This window comes from Nannospalax galili, unplaced genomic scaffold (assembly GCF_000622305.1).
Source record: "Nannospalax galili isolate Female #2095 unplaced genomic scaffold, S.galili_v1.0 scaffold429, whole genome shotgun sequence".
NCBI classification, from domain to species: domain Eukaryota; kingdom Metazoa; phylum Chordata; class Mammalia; order Rodentia; family Spalacidae; genus Nannospalax; species Nannospalax galili.
The window spans coordinates 154,105-173,430 of NW_008360330.1; the positions used below are offsets into that span (position 1 = coordinate 154,105).

A 19,326-nucleotide genomic window follows, 5' to 3' on the forward strand; every position below is an offset into this window, starting at 1 on the left:
TCCTCGCCCTCAGGTTCGCGCTCTGGCCACGCCCGATTTCGCTCTGAGGGCGGGGCCGCCACGGGCGGCCTAATGATGGTCTCCCGCCTTCCTCTCCTACTGAGGAGGAAGGGCTGAGGGGAGGGGGCTCGCGGACGGAAAGCGCTAGGGGAGGGGGCAGTGTGAGGGTGACTGATTTCCTTCCGGCACGTCGCCCGCGCCAGGGGTGGGGGCGGGGGGTTTCACTTCCGGGACGGTGTTCCGGCCCATTCCGGCCCATTTCCACCCCCGGAGGTAGGTGCTGCTCCTGGGCTGCGCTCGGGCCCCGCACCCCATTCCCGTCATCCGGCCCGCGGCGACCCCGTGGTTGCGTCCGGGCGGCAGCCCGCCCCACTCGCGCCCAGCGCTCCCCGCTACCTCCCTCCCGAGCACGGGGCAACCTTCCACCTTGCGGCGGGAGCCGAGCTCATGGGCCCGCCCCCCTCGCGGCCCCTCCCTCAGGACCCCGGGCTGGGCGCCCCTCCCCCGCGGCGGGACACACCCAGACACACCCCTCCGCGGCCCGGGCCGTTCCTGCCGCCCTGGCCCGGGTCCCGGGGCGCCGCCCCCTTCGCTGTTCGGTTCCCTCACCTGCGCGCTCGCCCTTCGGCCCACGCTCCGCTCGGCTCTCCGCCGGAGTTCTGTGATAGCTCGCCCCTTCGCCAGGTCCGCTCCTAGGTCACGGAAGCTCCGTCCCGGAGTGGCCCACCCCATGCCCTTCCCGATTCTCCCTCCTACAGCTCTCACCCCTCCAGCGCCGGCGGTGGAGACATTACTCCAAGGGCTCCCTCCTCACTGGGGATTGCCGGAAAGAGCCAACAAAAGGCGCTGGTGTAGGCTCCAAAATAAACATCTGAATTCATGATGGCATCGACAGAGGCTCTTAATGGATTAAAAGTTTCAAAACAAACAATAACGCTTTGGAAAAAGGTCAGATTGGTTAAAGTTGGTTCTTGAAAGCAGTGTATGCACTTCCCTCTTTACTCATTTACTGGTGTTGAATTCGGGGTGATAAAGAGTAGTTGGGACAACTTCCTGGTGCCACTGTGTATAAATGGATGCACGTTGGGTCTAAATCGTTAAGACACTGGGATTTCTACAAACTACTCTCAATTATTTGAGATTGTTGGATGCAGTTGCAATCTTTTGATGTTAAAATTTGGGCTTTATTTTTATCAACTCTGGAACTAACTTCAGAATCAAAGTAGCATCATTATGGAATTCCCCACTTGGAATTTGTTGGGTAGAGACAGGATTACTTAGTTTGAGCTAACTTTGGGAACTAGGCTCCAAGTTCTCTCTGTATGTTGAATGAATGCTGATGCAGTTGAGGAATTTTTCCTAACCTAGAGTTTACCTCAGAGACCCATATGCAAAAGCTGTTAGGGGGAGCTCCAACTGGTAAGCTCAAAAATACTGGTTTTAAGTTCATGTGGGATATTAGGCACTTTATAAAGTCATAAAAAACTCGTCCAGCATGTAGTAAAATATTGACAAACATCTAATCAGCTGGTATTCCAAAAGTTTATTTCTTCCAGAGAAAAGTCATGAAATTTTATATTCAGTCTGAAAATACTTTGCGATTAATGTTCCTTAACTTCTGTCTTAATGTTATATACCTTATTGTATACCTTATTAATAAAGAAAATAAGGCGGGTGTGATGGCACATGCCTGTAGTCCCACCATTTGGGAAGCATAAGCAGGCGGATCTCTGTGAGTTCAAGGCCAGCCTGGCCTACCAGGCCAGCTGAGGCTACAGGGAGACCCTGTTTCAAAAAGACCAAAAAAAAATAATAATAAATTTTTTTTTATTGAATAATATTTTTAGGGAGATTTGAACTAGAAAGTACAAAAGGAGTAAAACTATTATTGAGAATATGGTTTACTCTTCCAGCAGGGTTGAATGCCTGCCTGGATCTTCAGGCATGACCATGGAGAAAGGTGGGAACATACAATTGGAGATCCCTGACTTCAGCAACTCTGTTCTGAGCCACTTAAACCAGCTGCGCATGCAGGGCCGTCTCTGTGATATTGTGGTCAACGTGCAAGGACAAGCTTTTCGAGCTCACAAAGTAGTACTGGCTGCCAGCTCCCCTTATTTCCGGGATCACATGTCCTTGAATGAAATGAGTACTGTCTCCATTTCTGTCATCAAGAACCCTAGTGTTTTTGAACAGCTCCTTTCTTTCTGTTACACAGGGCGGATATGCCTGCAACTGGCAGATATCATCAGCTACCTTACAGCTGCTAGTTTTCTGCAGATGCAGCATATTATAGACAAATGTACACAGATCTTAGAGGGCATTCATTTCAAAATTAATGTGACTGAAGTTGAAGCAGAATTAAGTCAAACAAGAACAAAGCATCAGGAGAGACCTCCAGAGTCTCACAGGGTTACACCAACTCTAAACCGTTCACTTAGCCCACGACATAATACCCCAAAGGGAAACCGGCGAGGGCAGGTTAGTGCTGTGCTGGATATCAGAGAGCTAAGTCCCCCTGAGGAGTCCACCAGCCCTCAGATAATCGAACAGAGTTCTGATGTAGAGAGCCGGGAGCCCATTCTTCGGATCAACAGAGCAGGACAGTGGTATGTTGAAACAGGAGTAGCAGATCGGGGGGGCCGGAGTGATGATGAAGTTAGGGTTCTTGGAGCAGTGCACATCAAAACTGAAAATCTGGAAGAGTGGCTTGGGCCTGAGAATCAGCCTTCTGGAGAGGATGGGAGTAGTGCAGAGGAAGTCACAGCCATGGTGATTGACACCACAGGCCATGGTTCTATAGGACAGGAAAGTTACACTTTAGGGTCTTCAGGAGCCAAGGTCGCTCGGCCAACCAGCAGTGAAGTTGACAGGTAAGTTTTGTTTTCCCATCTAACAGCTGTTGTATGGGCACCATTACATGGGCCTTGTGTGTATTACAGAGTATGTCTTCCTTTCCTGATGTTTTTGGCCAAAGTAAGTTGACGTTTGGGAAATGGGAAGTATGCCAAAAGACGTGCATTCTTATATTTTCAAAGCAGAAAGCTCCTAGTCCTGCAGTATTCACAATGCTGTGAGGACTGTGCTAAAATTAGGCACTTCCATGAATCAGAATAGCATGTGCAGCCACTGAGGACCAGTAATTGCCAGAGCTTGCTTTGATCCAGGCAGGGAGTTGATCATCAGCAGAAGCCTGGCAGCACTGCCCATGCTTGGTGTGTCATCACAGGTAGGTGCCCTCAGGGAGTTTTACTTCCCTTATAGTACCATGTATTTCCCTTTGCTGCCTGCCAAATTAGAGCAGGTGTGGTATGGTGATTTTTTTTGGATGTTTTTCTTTCATTTTTTCAAATGTCACTTGATATTTTCTTTCATGATGCTACTACCCCAAGCCTGAGAGTCATTTTCACCAGTGCCATTCTGCCCTATAGTCAGTGTTCACTCTTTTCTTTGTAATATACTGAAATTGTTAGAACATTTCTTTTTGGTTGAAGTAGCAGTGGCTTTAAGTCAACTGAATGAAATAAATATTAATTTAGATTGATAATGTTTTCTCCCTCTCTCTCCCCCTTTTCTCTGGAAACAAGGTCTCTGTAGCCCAGGCTACTCTGGAACTCATGGCAGTTCTCCTGCCTCAGCCTCCCCGGTGCTGGCATTAAAGGCATGAGCCACCATGTTTGGGTTTTCTTGAGACAGGGTTTCACTGTGTAGTCCAAGGTAACCTACAGCTTTACTATATAGCCCAAACTAGCTTCATACTCATGGCGATCTTCCTACCTCCAGCTCCCAAGTACTAGAATTACAGATGTAAGCCACTACACCTGACTTGTTCATTTCCCTAAAAACTAGATGGAGGGAGCCAGGAGTCGTGGCACAAGCCTTTAGTCCCAGCACTTGGGAGGCACAGGCAGACGGATCTCTGTGAGTTCAAGGCCAATAGCGAGTTCCAGGCCAGCTGGGCTACAGGGAGGCCCTTTCTCAAAAAAAAAAAAAAAAAAAAGATTGAGGGGCTGGAGAGATGGCTCAGTGGTTAAGAATACTGACTGCTCTTCCAGAGGAGCTGGGTTTGGTTCCCAGAACCCACATGGTGGTGTATAATTCCAGGGGATCTGATGACCTCTTCTGACCTTCCTAGGCTTTGCATGACACTGGTGCACTTAAATACATGCAGACAACACACTCATACACATCAAACAGTAAAAGATAAAATATATTAAAAATAGATTTAAATTGGGGCCAGAGAAATGACTCAATATGTAAAGGCACCTGTGCCAAGCCTAACCACCTGGGTTCAAGCCTCAGGACCTGCATGGTAGGAGAGAAGAGACTGCAGTAAATTGTCCTCTACAAGTGTGCCGGGGCACATGAGTATTCCCACCGCCCCCATCCTCTCACCCCCTCGCCTAAAAAAAAGATTGATACTGATCTTTGGAGCAACTAAAAGTAAAGAAGTCATTTCTTTCCTTAATGGCTGATATTCCAGAAATTCACTAGTATATATCAGCCACTTAGGTGATCTTGATTTGAATGGTTCCCAATACTCATGTGACCTTAACAGTCAAAATATTCTTGAGCCCAGAATGTATTCACCCCCAATGTTGGCATGTTGTCTTCTTGTGTTAGAACTATACCATAAGAAGTACCTGCTTAAATGGGAAAACCTTTCATCTCCAGGACCTATATCGAATATGTAATAGATTACTATAGGAGTAGGAACCACCAAAACCCCAGTAGTTGTAGGAAAGAACCAAAACCACTGGGCATGTTGGTGCATGCCTATAATCCCAACACTTGGGAGACTGAAGCAGAAAGACTGCTATGAGTTCAGGGACAGCCTTGGAGCCTTGCCTGTGTAGTGAGTACCAGGCCTAGCAGGGCTTCATAGCAAGACCCTGTCTCAAAAAAAACAAAACTACAGACCAGGTTTCATTTACTCTTTTACCCCTTTCCAGTACTTGTTAAGAGTAGAAAGTTCTTATTTAGCCTTAGCTTTACTTTCTCATGTGGTCTATTTGCTATGTCATTTTGAAAGTATTTCTGTTTTATTCAGTCACCCTTCCTCAGCTATAGGATAGAGAGAAACATTAAGTTCTCTGACACTACTTGTCTTTTGGTCCCCTTTATGCTCCTCTTCCAACAGATTTAGTCCCTCTGGCAGTATTGTTCCCATGACAGAAAGACACAGAGCCAGAAGTGAGTCTCCTGGGAGAATGGATGAACCTAAGCAACCTAGCTCCCAGGTATGTAGAGTTACTGTATTGGTTGAAGGACTTTTCACTGGATAAACAAATGTAATAAGAAGGAAAGATGTAGGAAAAATGAGTGGTCTTATTAAATACTGTATTTGATATACATTTTTTCTAAATCTTGCTTGTGAGCATGCTAGAATTAAAATTAGAGAAGAGGAAGGGAAAAAAAAAAATTGTGAAACTTTTTCCTGATTTCCTGATTATAGAAAGCAGTCATACACCTGAGAATAAAATTACCTTCAGATAATTTAGAACCTGGATTAGAAATAGTCTGATATGGGGTAGGTGGAGGATAACACTGTATAAGTATATGAGTTTGTAAGTTTATACAATATTTTATTTATTCAGTTTGGAAGAGGGGAACAGAATCTCACACTGTACCCCACAGTGACCTGAAGTAGTCCATATTGGCATTGATTTTAAGGCAGTCCATCTGCTCTAGTCTCCTGAATGTTGGGATTATAGGCTTGAAACACCTTATTTAGCTGCTATTATATTTGTAAACAGATTGCTTATGCATTTTGATGTATGTGCTATTGTGTACAAATGTGTCTTTTTATTTATTTGCTTTCTGAATCATACTGTAAAGTTCTAAAAGACTGGGTGTGGTAGTGCACACCTATAATCCCAGCACTTCGGAAGCAGAGGCAGGAGGCTAGCCTGGGTACTTAGCAAATTCTAGGACAACCAGACGTATTGAGTAAAACCCATCTTTAAAAAAAAGAAAAACAAGCAAGCTGTGCATGGTGGCGCTCGCCTTTAATCCCAGCACTCAGGAGGCAGATGCAGGCAGATCTTTGTGAGTTCCTGGCCAGCCTGGTCTACATAGTGAGTTCCAGGCCAGCTAGGGCTACAGGGAGACCCTGTCTCAAAAAGAAAAAAAAAAAAAAGAAGAAGAAGAAAAAACCCCACAAATTTCTTAAAGGATAGGAATATCTTCTGTATTCTGTTCAACTGTCCTTAGCTTATATAAGTAATTGGATATTTTAATTTGCCTTGACCTATGTCGTTGAGGATTGGTTTTATTTTTTCAAGCAGTAAAACACACAGAACACAATAAATTAGATAGTATAGCCTTTAACAGGGAAATACTGGTAGACTAAGCTAGTGTTTTTAACCTTTGTATTATAATCTCTTGTCTAAACATTTCTTGGGTATATTGGTATAGTTATAGCAGTAAGACATTGTCACAAACTGATTTTCATGGTTTTATTCAATTTTTTTTTTTTTTTTGAGACAGTCTTTTTAACCGAGGCTGACATCAAACTTACCATCCTCCTGCCTTTGTCTCCCTAGGGCTAAAATTACAGATATGTGCGAACACACCCAGCTATCTTTTAGTTTTGAATTAAGTGTTAGAGAAAATATTAAGACCTAAGAGGAAAACTAACTAGCACCCTCTTTCTCCCCATCTCAGATCCAGAATGATAGGTATGTTATACAAATAAATGCAGTAAATAGCGCAGATCTTTTTTTAAAATTTTGTGTTTTATCTGCATGTAATAAGTACACCATATGCATGCAGTGGCCAAAAGAGGGTGCCATATTCCTTAGAACTGGACTCTTGATGGTGCTGGGAATCAAACCGTGGTCCTCTGCAAGAATAGCAAGTACTTTTAACCTCTGAGCCATCTCTCCAGCCCCCTAGACAGATCTTAACAGTTTAATTTAATAATACAAACAAAAATAAACTTCAGTTAGAGCTTTATGAGAATAGAAGTGCTTATAGGCATTTATTAGACTCAGTAGCCACATAAGGAAAGTGCAATTAAACAGATTTGCGTGTTTGTGTATGCAGGTGCCTATGTGTATGTGTTTGTGTATGCTACAGATAATGTGTGCATGTTTGTGTGCAGGTGCATGTAGTGGTGGGGCATGTTTGCATATGGAGGGTAGAAGTCAACCTCAGATGTTACACCATTTCACCTTGATTTTTCTTTTTTTTTTTAAATTTTATGTATATGAGTGTATTGCCTGCATGTGCGTAAGTGCACCCATGTCATGCAGTGCCTGCGGAGGTCAGAAGAGTGTCAGATTCCCCTGGAACTGGAGTTACAAATGGTTGCTACCATCATGTGGGTGCTGGGAATCGAACCCAGGTTCTCTGCAAGAATAGCCAGTGCTCTTAACCTCAGCCATTTCTACATCCTCTGCCTTGATTTTTCTTGAGAAAGGGTCTCTAAGTGGCCTAGGACTCAAAGATCAGGCTAGGCTGGCTGACCAGGGGTCCCCCCTGTCTTTGCCTTCCCAGTGTTGGAATTAGAAACCTAAGAAAAAGATTACAGACCTCAAAGGTTACCATACCCAGCCTTTTTACAGGGTTCTGGGGATTGAGCTCAGGTTCTCATGCTTGCACAGCAGGCACTTTACTGACTGAGCCATCTCCCTAGCCTGGGGTTTTTGAAAAATAAGCAGATATGGGGGCTGCAGAGATGGCTCAGCGGTTACGAACACTGATTGTTCTTGCAGAAGACCCAGGTTTGAATCCCAGCACCCACATGGCAGCTAATAACTGCCCCTAACTCCAATTCCAGGGGATCTGACAGCCTCTTCTGTCCTCCGCGGGCATTGCATGACATGGGTGCACTTACCTACATGCAGGCAATACACGCATACACATAAAATAATAATTAATAAAATAGTTTTTAAAAAGCAGAATTTAGGGACCAAAGAGATGGCTTAGCCATTAAAAGTGAGGGCTATTATTCTAGAGGATCTGAATTCTGTTCCCAGTGTGTAACTGCCTATAACTCCAGCTCCAGGGGGATCCGACACCTCTGGCCTCAATAGGCACCTCCACTCATGTGCACATACAAAAACACATACACAAAAACCTTTTTTCAAAACATTTTAAATGCAGCTTCCTCCTTCCTTACCTTCCCCTCCCCTTTCCCTTAAAATATTTTTAAAAATATTTAATTTATTATTTTTATTTTATGTGTATGCATGTATTGCCTGCATGTAGGTAAGTGCACCTGTGTCGTGCAATGCCCACAGAGGACAGAAGAGGCTGTCAGATACCCTGGGACAGGAGTTACAGACAACTGTTAGCTGCCATGTGGGTGCTAGGATTCGAACCTGGGTCTTCTGCAAGAACAGTCAGTGTTCGTTATTAACCTCTGAGCCATCTCTCCAGCCCCAAAATATTCATTTTATTTTTAATTATATATATGTGTGTGGGTTTGTGCATGTGAGTGTAAATGCCCATAGAAACCAGAAGAGAGCATTGGATCCTCTGGAGCTGGAGACAGAGCTGGTTGTAAGTATCAGTGTGGGTGCTAGAAACCAAACTCTGGTCTTGTGCAAGAGCAGCAAGTGCTCTTAAACCATTGCGCCATCTCTCCAGCCCTTTCCTTCTTTATTGAGATGGGAGTTTCACATTGTTGCCTAGGCTGGCCTTGAACTCCTGGCACCTAAAGATCTACCTGCCTGAGCCTCCCAAGTAGCTGGGGCTACTGGCACACACGACTCTCTGAGGATTTAAATAGTGTTTTTGTTTTGTTTTCAGACAAGGCTCCCTGTGTAGCCCAATCTGGTCTGGCCTCAAACTCCAGGTCCTCCTGCTTCAGCCTCCCAAATTATTGGATTGCCTGCCTGGCGTAAATGCAGCTTTGTTTTTTTTTTGTTTTGGGTTTTTTTTTTTTTTGGTCTTTTGTTGAGACAGGGTCTCCCAGTAGCCCCAGCTGTCCTGGAACTCACTATGTAGACCAGGCTGGCCTTGAACTCACAGAGATCCGCCTGCCTCTGCCTCCCAAGTGCTGGGATTAAAGGCGTGCACCACCATGCTCAGCTTAAATGCAGTTGGTTTTTGTTTTGTTTTGTTTTTTGGGGTGTTTTTTTTTTTTTTTGGTCTTTTTGAGACAGGGTCTCCCTGTAGCCAGAGCTGTCCTGGAACTCACTATGTAGACCAGGCTGGCCTTGAACTCACAGAGATCCGCCTGCCTCTGCCTCCCAAGTGCTGGGACTACAGGCGTGCACCACCACGCCCCCGGCTTTTAGATCCAGTTTTTAAAGAAGTTAGGAAGAGGGTAATTGTTTGTAGATGGGCTAGGGATAAATATTGGAATATGCAAGAGTACTTATCTGGCTAAAGCAGTAGATAACAATTATAAACAAATAGGATATAAATAATACTGTCTAAGGTCAGTGGCTCAGTAGGTAAAGATACATACTAAACCTGGCAGCCTGAGTTCTACCTGAGACCCACATGATAGGAGAGAATGAACTCCTGCACATTGACCTCTGACCTCCATCCACATGTGTCCATACCCACAAATTAATTTTTAAAATGACTGTCTAGAGATGTTACTAAGGGTCTTATAATGTGTAAAAATGTTTATTGTGATAAGACTATTTACTACTTATTTATTGCTATCACAGAAAACCAAACCAAGGCAGGGATTTTTTTTTTTTTTTTTTTTTTTAAGTCTTTTTGAGACAGGGTCTCCCTGTATCCCCAGCTGGCCTGGAACTCACTATGTAGTGAGCCCCAGCTGGCCTTGAACTCACAGAGATCTGACTGCCTCTGCCTCCCGAGTGCTGGGACTAATGCCCAGCTGTTACTGCATTTTTCTATTACAGTTTATTTACTTGGGGGGTTATAAGAGGAAAACTTCTTTTTTTTCTTAATTTTATATTTTATTGTTTTGTTTTATTTTATTTTATTTTATTTTGATACAGGGTCTCCCTGTAGCCCCATCTAGCCTGGAAGTTGCTATATAGACCAGGCTGGCCTCAATCCCACAGAGATCCACCTGCCTCTCATATGTACTAGGATTAGTTATACACTGCCACTCCTAGCTTACTTTTTTATTTTTGTATATGTATGAGTGTTTTGCCCATATGTCTGTAAGTGTACCCATGTTGTGCAATGCCCATAGTAACCAGAAGAGAACATTAGATCCCCTGGAACTGGAGTTTTAAGTGGTTGTTAGCTACCATGGGGGTGCTGGGAACTGAATCCCATCCTCTGCAAGAGCACCCAGTGCTATAAACTACTGAATAATCTCTCCAGCCCCAGAGGGCAACTTTCAGGATTCAGTTCTGTCCTTCCATCCTGTGAGTCCCAGGTATCAAACTCTTGGGTTGTCAGGCCTGGAGGGAGGGGCCTTCACCTGCTGAGGCATCTCTGCCAGCTGATTTACATTTTTTTATAAATATTTTATTTATTATTTTTATGTGTATGAGTGTATTGCCTGCATGTAGGTAAGTGCACCCATGTCGTGCAATGCCAATAGAGGACAGAGGAGGCTGTCAGATCCCCTGGAACTGGAGTTACAGACAGTTGTTAGCTGTTGTGTGTGCTGGGATACGAACCTGGGACTTCTGCAAGAACAGTCAGTGTTCTTAACTGCTGAGCCATCTCTCTAGCCCCCTGATTTACATTTTTATAGAGCTTTTAAAAGGGGAAGAGGCTCAGGAGTGTGAAGAAACAGAAACCAGATGCATTTAAAATACTAGGACTGGAGCTGTAGCTCAGTGGTAAAGCAGCTTTCACACATGAGATCCTAGGCGCAATCCTCAGTACTTGAAAAAAAGAAAGAAAAGAAAATTTTTGCATAGCATATATGAGGCCCTGGATTTGATCTGCAACACTTTTTTAAAAACTTGGGTTGTTGAGATGACTCAGTGAGTAAAAGCACATGCTGTCAAGCCCAACAGCATGTAATCTCCAGGACCCACATGGTGAAAGGAGAGAATCAGTTCCCTCAAGTTGTCCTCTGACCTCCACATACAGCATGGCACATGTACCCCAGTCCCCTGTTACCCCCCCCCAACAAACAATACACACACAAATGGTGTAAGGGCCTTGCATTTGTTAGGCAAGCACACTACACTAAAGTAAGTTCCCAACCTTAACTTTTCCTATTCTCTACTGACTTCATAAATGATTCCTCAATTGTTTTGTGTCTTCTATTAAATTGAAATTTCCTTAAGAGCAGAAACTTATGTTTTGATGTCTTGTCAGGAGTTTAACACAGTAATGGTTGTTTTTGTCATTGTATAAACAGCATAAACTAAAATGGTTATGCCTGCTAAATAGAGGGTTATTTAGTTGCTTGTTAGTTAATTTAGTCCCTAGTTTGAGGAGAAAAGCCAAAATCCCTAGCTTTGGAGATCTTTAAATAACATTACTGATATTGAAGCCTCTTTGGTTCTTTGAATATCTGTTAACAGTTAAAGATAAGAGCCAGACCTCATGGTGCATACCTTTTACCTCAGCACTCAGGAGGCAGAGGCAGGTGAATCTCTGTGAGATTGAGGTCTACTTGCCAAAATCCAGGCCAGCTAGGGCTCCAAGGAGACTATCTCAAAAAGACCTAATGAGCACCTTAAACAGTTAGAGATAGGAATAATAGGAGGCTTTGAAGTCCATGCCAAGTGTATGGGGTGTTCCAGAGGATCCAACACCCTCTTCTGGCCTCTGCCAGCATTGCATGCACATGGTGCACTTACATACATGCAGTACACTCATACACATAAAATAAATATTTTTTTAAGTGAGAAACTAAGAATAATAAATGGAACTCAGTGTGAATCCAGTTCCTATTACCCTTAATTTTGTTACAATATGCATTCAAAATTTTCTAAAGTACCCAGTACAATGATATATAGCTCTAATCCAAACACACAGGAAACCAAGGCTGGAGGATGTTTTGAGCTAGGGATATTTGAGGCCAGCCTGACCAATACCATGAGACCCTGCTGCTAAAATAAGATTTTGGTTTTTGAGACAAGGTCTCACTGTGTAGTCCTGACTGACTTGGAACTTGTGTCAATCTTTCTGCCTCTTGAGTGCTGGGATTACAAGCATGAGCCATGATTTCTAGTTTAAGATTTTAAAAAATAAATCTCACTAGGTGTGGTGGCACACACCTTTAATCAGGAGGTAGAGGCAGGTGGATCTCTGAGTTCCAGGCCAGCCTGGTCTACATAGTGAGTTCCAGAACAGCTGGGGCTACAGGTAGACCCTGTCTCAAAAATACCAAAAAAAAAAGCTATTACCAGTTTTGAACCTCATGAAAACCCTATAAAACTGGCAAAACATGATGACCTTTTCATTTTATGGATGGGAAAACTGAGCCTCATAGAAATTACTGTGTTTATCCATGGTCACTTACGACTTCTTAATAAGGTACTTCCTTTTTCTTTATGTGAGTTCTGTTTTGATGACCCAAGAAAATGAAATAGGAAAAAAAAAGTTCGATGTGAAACAAACCAGAAGCCAGGGAGATCATGGCCTATACTTCTTAACTCCAGAAGCTGAGGCAGGATTGTTGAAAGTGAGGCCAGCCTGGGCTACGTAGTGAGTTCCAGGCAAGTCTGAACTAAAAAGTGAGATCCTATCTTTAAAAAAAAAATGGGGAAAAAAAATTTACATCTCAGTGTTGGTTCAGCCCTTTATTTCACATACTGATTTCCAAATCTGCTAAGAAACTACCTCTGAAAAGCACTGTCAAGCTAGCATGTAAGAAAAAAGACAAGGGGGCTGGAGAGATGGCTCAGCAGTTAAGAACACTGGTTGTTCTTGCAGAACACCTGGGTTCGAATCACAGCACCCACATGGCAGCTAACTACTATCTGTAACTCCAGTCCCAGGGGATCTGACAGCCTCTTCTGACCCCCCGCAGGCATTGCACAACATGGATGTGACGCGCTGACCTACATGCAGGCAATACACGCATACACATAAAATAAAAATAATAAAACTTTTTTAAAAAAGAAAAGACAAAACACTTTAAATACGAAAAGAGTACAAGATTGTTAACTAGGTCAGTCTTTTCTCTAGTTAATCCACAGTTGTCAACATTTTATCTTCTTTATAGAACAGACTTCCCAACTCCCCTGAGGGACAGCTGTGATCTTGACTCCATAGGTGGTCCTGGGCATCCAGGCCTTGATGTTGAACCTCTTCTCTTTCTCAAGCACCAAGAGGTTTTCCATTATTTTACTATTACTCTTCTACAGCCTCAGTATGCCTTCACCTATGCCATACGGAAAATGTAAAACACTCCATTGAACTTCTAGAGATAGAAAATTACATTCTGGAAAGTTAAAGAAAATACTGTAATAACTAAACTGATAAAATTCTTAAACTAAAAGTATGTAATTGTATTTTAGATTGTAAATTTGTAATTCTGTATGTCTACTATAATTTTTGAGTATTATTTACTAACAGAACTGTACAACCAAAGGGCTAGAGAGATGGTTCAGGGATTAAAAGCACTGTGTGCTCTTGCAGAGGACCCAGGTTTGGTTTCCAGCATCCACATGGCAGCTAACAACAGTCCAGGGGAATCTGATGCCCTCTTCTGACCTCCGAGGGCATTGCATAATATGGGTGCACTTGCATACATCCAGGCAGTACACCTATACACATAAAGTAAAAATAATAAATAAAATTTTTTATTAAAAAAAGTTCTTCAGGGGCTAGAGAGATGGCTCAGGGTCATGCAGAAGACCTCGGTTCGATTCCCAGCACCCACATGGCAGCTATGAACCGTCATTAACTCCAGTTCCAGGGGAATCCGACGCCCTCTTCTGACCTCCGTGGCAATTGCATGACACCGGTGCACTCACATACATGCAGGCAATACATAAAATAAAAATCATAAAATATTTTAAAAAAAATTTTTTTTTAAACTTCAATGTAATGGTGTTTTCTTTTCTTTTTTTGTCTTTTTGAGACGGTCTCTTTGTAGCCCCAGCTGTCCGTCCTGGAACTCACCATGTAGACCAGGCTGGCCTCGAACTCACAAAGATCAGCCTGCCTCTGCCTCCCAAGTGCTGAGATTAAAGCTGTGTGCTACCACGCCTGGTGTAATGTTATTTTTTAAAGAAAACAAAATCTTTTCATTGGTACCTAAAGCTACTAAAAATTGTAATTTCTTCCTACATATTAAAAGACAAAATATTTTTTCACTGTAATGATTTTAGTGATCAGTAGTGATATTTTAATACAGAATTTTGAACTGAAAGTATTTGGCTACCCAAAACTTTTTTTTATGGAGATAGGGTCAGTTAAAATTTTGAAGAGCTTTTAGAATAATGATAATGTCCTAGTAATATGTTACCAAAATATTGTCTATAAATTGTATCTTATAAAGCTAGCTGCTGCTAGTTAAAATATGGTAATGATAGTACCACAAATGGATTTCTACTGTACTTCCTATTCCTTTTTTTTTAATATTTTATTTATTTATTTTATGTGTATGACTCTGTTGCCTGCATGTACATAGTGTAATGCCTGTGGAGGTCAGAAGAGGGTGTCAGATCCCCTGGAACTGGACTTATGGACGGTTGCTAACTGCCGTGTGATGCTGGGAACTGAACCCAGGTCCTCTGCAAGAACAGCCAGTGCTCTTAACTGCTGAGCCATCTCTCCAGCTCCATACCCCCGACACACCCCTGTTCCACATTTTTTTCTAACATAGTGGCTGTTTGAATTTATGTTTGAATTAATTGAAAGCAATTAAAATTGAACACTCACTTCCTCAGTAGCACTTAGCATATGAAAATTCTAGTAGCTATGTGGTTGCTGCTTTGGATACTGCAAATTATAGATTATTTCCATCACAGGAAGTTCTATACATTTAGTATTTGATTGTCTAGAAAACAGTTGTAAGACTAGAATCCAAGGAATCGTATAATGGGTTTATTCTCATTTTACTATAAAGTAGCACTTCAGCAGTTTTTTATTGGAGTTGTGGTTTTTTTTTGAGACAGGCTTCATGTAGTCCAGACTGGCAAAAAATGACCTTGAACTCCTAATTCTGGTTCTTCTATCTCAAGTATAGTAGAGGCTAAAATAAGCATCCAGTTCATCAACCAGAACTTCATTGTGTTACTCTTTTTATAGAATAATATCCTAAATTTATGTTAATACATCTTTGTTTTTTGGTGGTAATTAATTTTTCTCTTGACTTTTCATTAAAAGTAAGCCTCTAAACCAGGTGTGGTGTTACCTTTAATTCCAGCAGAGACAGACAGAGCTCTTGTGAGATGGAAGCCAGCCTAGTCTACATAGCCAGTTCCAGGCTAGCTGGGGCTCCAAAAAAAATAGACAGGTGTGGTTGCGTAAGCCTTTAATCCCAGCACTCGGAAGGCAAAGGCAGGTGGATCTCTGTGAGTTCAAGGCCAGCCTGGTCTACTTAGTGAGTTCCAGGCCAGCTGGGGCTACAGGGAAACCCGATCTCAGAAAAGACCCCCAAAAAAGAAATATATATGGACTGAGACTGTATCTAAAGGGTAGAGAACACTTGCTTATCTTACACAAGGCCCTGTATTCTATTCCTTATACCACATATACAGTACAAACACAAGCACACAAGTATACCTCTTTAGTAACAGGTAAAAATACATTTAACTGCTTTTACTTGTATACTCAATATTATATATTTATATTCGCTTCTTTTCCTGTCCTGGCACAGGTAGAAGAGTCAGCAATGATGGGAGTAAGTGGCTATGTGGAGTATCTCCGAGAGCAGGAAGTGTCTGAGCGGTGGTTCCGGTATAATCCCCGTCTCACCTGCATCTACTGCGCCAAATCTTTCAATCAAAAGGGAAGTCTGGACCGCCATATGCGCCTGCATATGGGAATCACACCATTTGTCTGCCGCATGTGTGGGAAAAAGTATACACGCAAAGATCAGCTGGAATATCATATCCGCAAGCACACAGGCAACAAGCCCTTCCACTGTCATGTTTGTGGCAAAAGTTTTCCCTTTCAGGCCATCTTGAATCAGCACTTTCGTAAAAACCACCCTGGCTGCATACCCCTGGAAGGGCCTCACAGCATTTCTCCTGAAACAACTGTCACATCTCGAGGACAAACTGAAGAAGGATCACCTTCACAGGAAGAAACAGTTGCTCCTGGGGAAACCGCTCAGGGTTCAGTGTCTACTACTGGGCCAGATTGAAACATTGAGGGGGAGGGGGCAGACCCTCTTCCCCTTTGGGCTGTAAGTAGCCCACATCACGGCCACGGGCTGGTACTTAGATTCACAAAATGCCACATCGCTAGGCCAGATGTCCCCACGGTGTTGCCAAGTAGAGGATTAACAACATACAGAAAGCACTAAAGGCTCTTACCCTCTTCTTTCCCACCTCACACTTTGGAAAATAGTCAAGCAAATCAGCTTCTAATTCAGGGATCAACAGCCTTGGTTTGTTAACTTTATAAGAAAAAAAATTTTTTAACAAAACTGATACATGGTCATTTATCTGCCAGTCATGTTTGAACACTGTACTTTGGTCCATATCGTCTTGGTGGGTGAAAGCCCAATCTAAAAAAAAAAAATGCAACAGGAGCTTTGGCCATCTGAAGCAGCCAGTCAGAAGAGAGAAAGAGGTAGTCACAATGGTGAGGAAGAGGAATCTCTTCTTCCTTCCCTGCCAGAATGTGCATTTTGGGGGGGGGGGGGGGCAAAATACTGCTGGTTCTTGTTCTGAAAGGTTAGGCATCTAATGTTGTGCCTGGCTGACTCATGCCATCAGCTATCTTGGAGCAGTATTCTAGTTGGCAGCATCACCTGAAGCCCTTTAGGCAAGCAGAAGTGAAATGAGCAGTGAAGTGTTTACAGTGGGTACTGCTACATATGGGGCCGTGAGTGTTATATTGAAAAGGAGGAACAGGGAAGGAAGTGTTTTTAATTTTTTTACAAATACTGAACAGCACAGAGCTGCACTGCAACTTTCTGATTGGTGTTTGTAGCCCTAGTGCTTACATACATCCTTGGGAGTTACAGAAATGTTTCTAGTTCAGATGAGTTAACCTGTTAGGCTGACTACCAAAGTTTCGTCCAGTCTCTTCAGCTCCTAGTTTCATATAACAGCAATATTGTACATCAGAAATGTCACTTTCCAGTGAAATGTGAGCCTGGATTGTATTTTTTAATCCACAGGTCTCCATGTTTGATAACTTTTATATGAAGTTTTAAACACTTTTCTGCAATATTGTAGTTGAAGAAACTCAGCACTGTTCTTATTACTACCACAGTTTTGTTTCCTTCTACGTTTAGTACTTTTTATTTTCAGTCCAATGAAGAACCTCTCTTAAATCTATGTCTGGGTCTGCAAGCCTACTAATTCATAACCCACCATCAACCAATTGCTAGTGGACTCCAAGAGCTTTGATTTTTAATAATACACTACAGGGCACTTACCAGAAAATACCACTCAGTCATGTTGCAATAAATGATCAAGGAGTCAGTCTTGATCAGGTGTGGTTACTTAATCATTCCTAAAATTTTTTAAACTTCAAGGGACATTTTTTTAGTAAATTCTGGGCTTTTCTGAGATTCTTAATCCAGCTGTGAGAGAAAGAATTTACCAAACATGTAGAGTTTTATATATCCTGTCTTGCATGCAGATAGAGAAGGAAGAATGTTCAGCACTGCAGGCAATAGATGCCTGCAACCTACAGAGCAAACAGAAAAATCTCCAGCTTCCCTTGAATGAGTTTAAAGGAATATTTAAATATGTAATGGCTTAGGTAATTATTTTGTTACAGGGAAATAAATGATTGTAAAAGAGCTTTGGGAAAGGAGCTGGCCATATCTGCACTGGTGAGCCATTTATGAAAATGTTTGTGTGCTCCTTTCTTGTGAGCACTTTGTGGTACGTAGAAGGGTGGGAAAAAGGACAGTTTTGGTGATAAGAAAGTGGAATGCAAAGGGTAGCTTTAAGCAATCTGAGAATTGTACATACAAACAACTATCACTAGAATATGGGTTTCTCTTCTGAAAAGCAGAAATTCATCTTTTAGAGATTTTGATGCATGCATTGAAGAGTCGACCCTTAAAAGCAGCATTGGAGTCTTCTCTAGGAACTATAGACAGGCCTCTTCCTGTGTAGTTGGGCAACAGAAGAATAGGGCAAAAACTGTCTCCTTGAGCTTAGGATTGGCTCTGCTCTGGTGGCATGAAAAAGTAGTGCTGAAATTAGACTGAAATCCTTAGTGAAGCTTCAGCTTGTAGTCAAGGCTTTTGGTGGACAAATTTTGTCCTTACTAAACAGGTAGGAAGCTGGGAAGGACAGAAGGTGCTGCTTTAGATGGAGCTTTTAAGCCTACCAAAAATATTTTGTCTACCCTACTTTTGAAAAGTTAAGTTGTATGCTGAAAAGTTCTTCATTGCTTTGTTAGTTTCTTAGATTATATGTGAGAAAATAGAGCTTTTTAACTCTTACCAAATTGTACTGGTGAAGTGCAGTAATTTCTGTAAAGAAAAACTTTGGAGCATTTTGTCAGTACTGCATCCAGGGTCAACACAGACATCTTAAATATAAGATGTCATCAAATTCATATGGAAATGCTATGCATGTTTGGTGGGTTCCCTTCCTTTTTCATTCATTTATAATAGGTTTTTACTATATTGATACTGTGAATAGAGTGCTTCCGGTCATCAAGGACCACATCAGCACAATCATGTTTGCTGGTTCTCTCCTCTAATTAGCCTAGCCAAAGCCATGAAATTCTTGAAACTTCTAGCCAGGCTACCTTTTAAACAAATTAAAATTTCTGAAAATAATTTTCCTATTTAGTTAGGAGAGATTCTATTCTAAATATCCAGGATTCTTACCCAGATTCACTGTGACATTGTCCTACTTCTTAACTAACATCACTGTAGGTCATAAGGGTTAGTAATGTACTATCTGCATTAATGAATATTGGTGTGTACAAGGAGAATACCTAGTAAGGATGTACTAAATGGACTTTAGCTGATGCTGAAACTTACTACCAAATCTTGACTTGCACTTGTCACCTTGTGAGGGGAACTGCATTAGCAATGAGAGCTAAGTCATTAAGTACCTTAATGCCGCAAAATAGCAACACTGGGACTGTTTTCATTTATTGTCAGTTAACAGCAAAGGAACTATTGAGGATTCTCAGAAAAAGAGAGTCAGCTGAATATAAATCTGTTTTCATTTGAAATATACCTTTTATTCTCTCTGAATTCTGATACCAGTGTAAAATATGGCATAGGCATGACAATAATACTGTATTTAGGCAGAAAAGCTCTTTCTAATGACTTGTTCTCTTACTCAGAACCATAATTACCTCTGAACTGTTGAGTTT

The 19,326-nt window shown here is 42.2% G+C and overlaps 1 protein-coding gene across 4 annotated transcripts; it reads left to right on the top strand.

Annotated features, from left to right (window-relative positions):
• Positions 1-21: 21 nt before the first annotated feature.
• Zbtb37 (zinc finger and BTB domain containing 37) lies at positions 22-17,874 on the top strand. Of its 4 annotated transcripts, XM_029560213.1 has the most exons (5): positions 22-273; positions 759-948; positions 1,917-2,873; positions 5,141-5,240; positions 15,680-17,874. In XM_029560213.1, exons 3-5 carry the CDS (start codon positions 1,945-1,947, stop codon positions 16,166-16,168), a joined length of 1,518 nt encoding a protein of 505 aa, XP_029416073.1. In that variant the 5' UTR covers positions 22-273; positions 759-948; positions 1,917-1,944; the 3' UTR covers positions 16,169-17,874. The 4 variants fall into 4 exon arrangements, with proteins under 4 accessions (XP_029416073.1, XP_029416075.1, XP_029416074.1 ...); XM_029560215.1 differs by lacking the exon at positions 759-948 and having other exon boundaries at positions 258-273; positions 1,914-2,873; XM_029560214.1 differs by lacking the exon at positions 22-273 and having other exon boundaries at positions 620-948; positions 1,914-2,873.
• Positions 17,875-19,326: the final 1,452 nt, after the last annotated feature.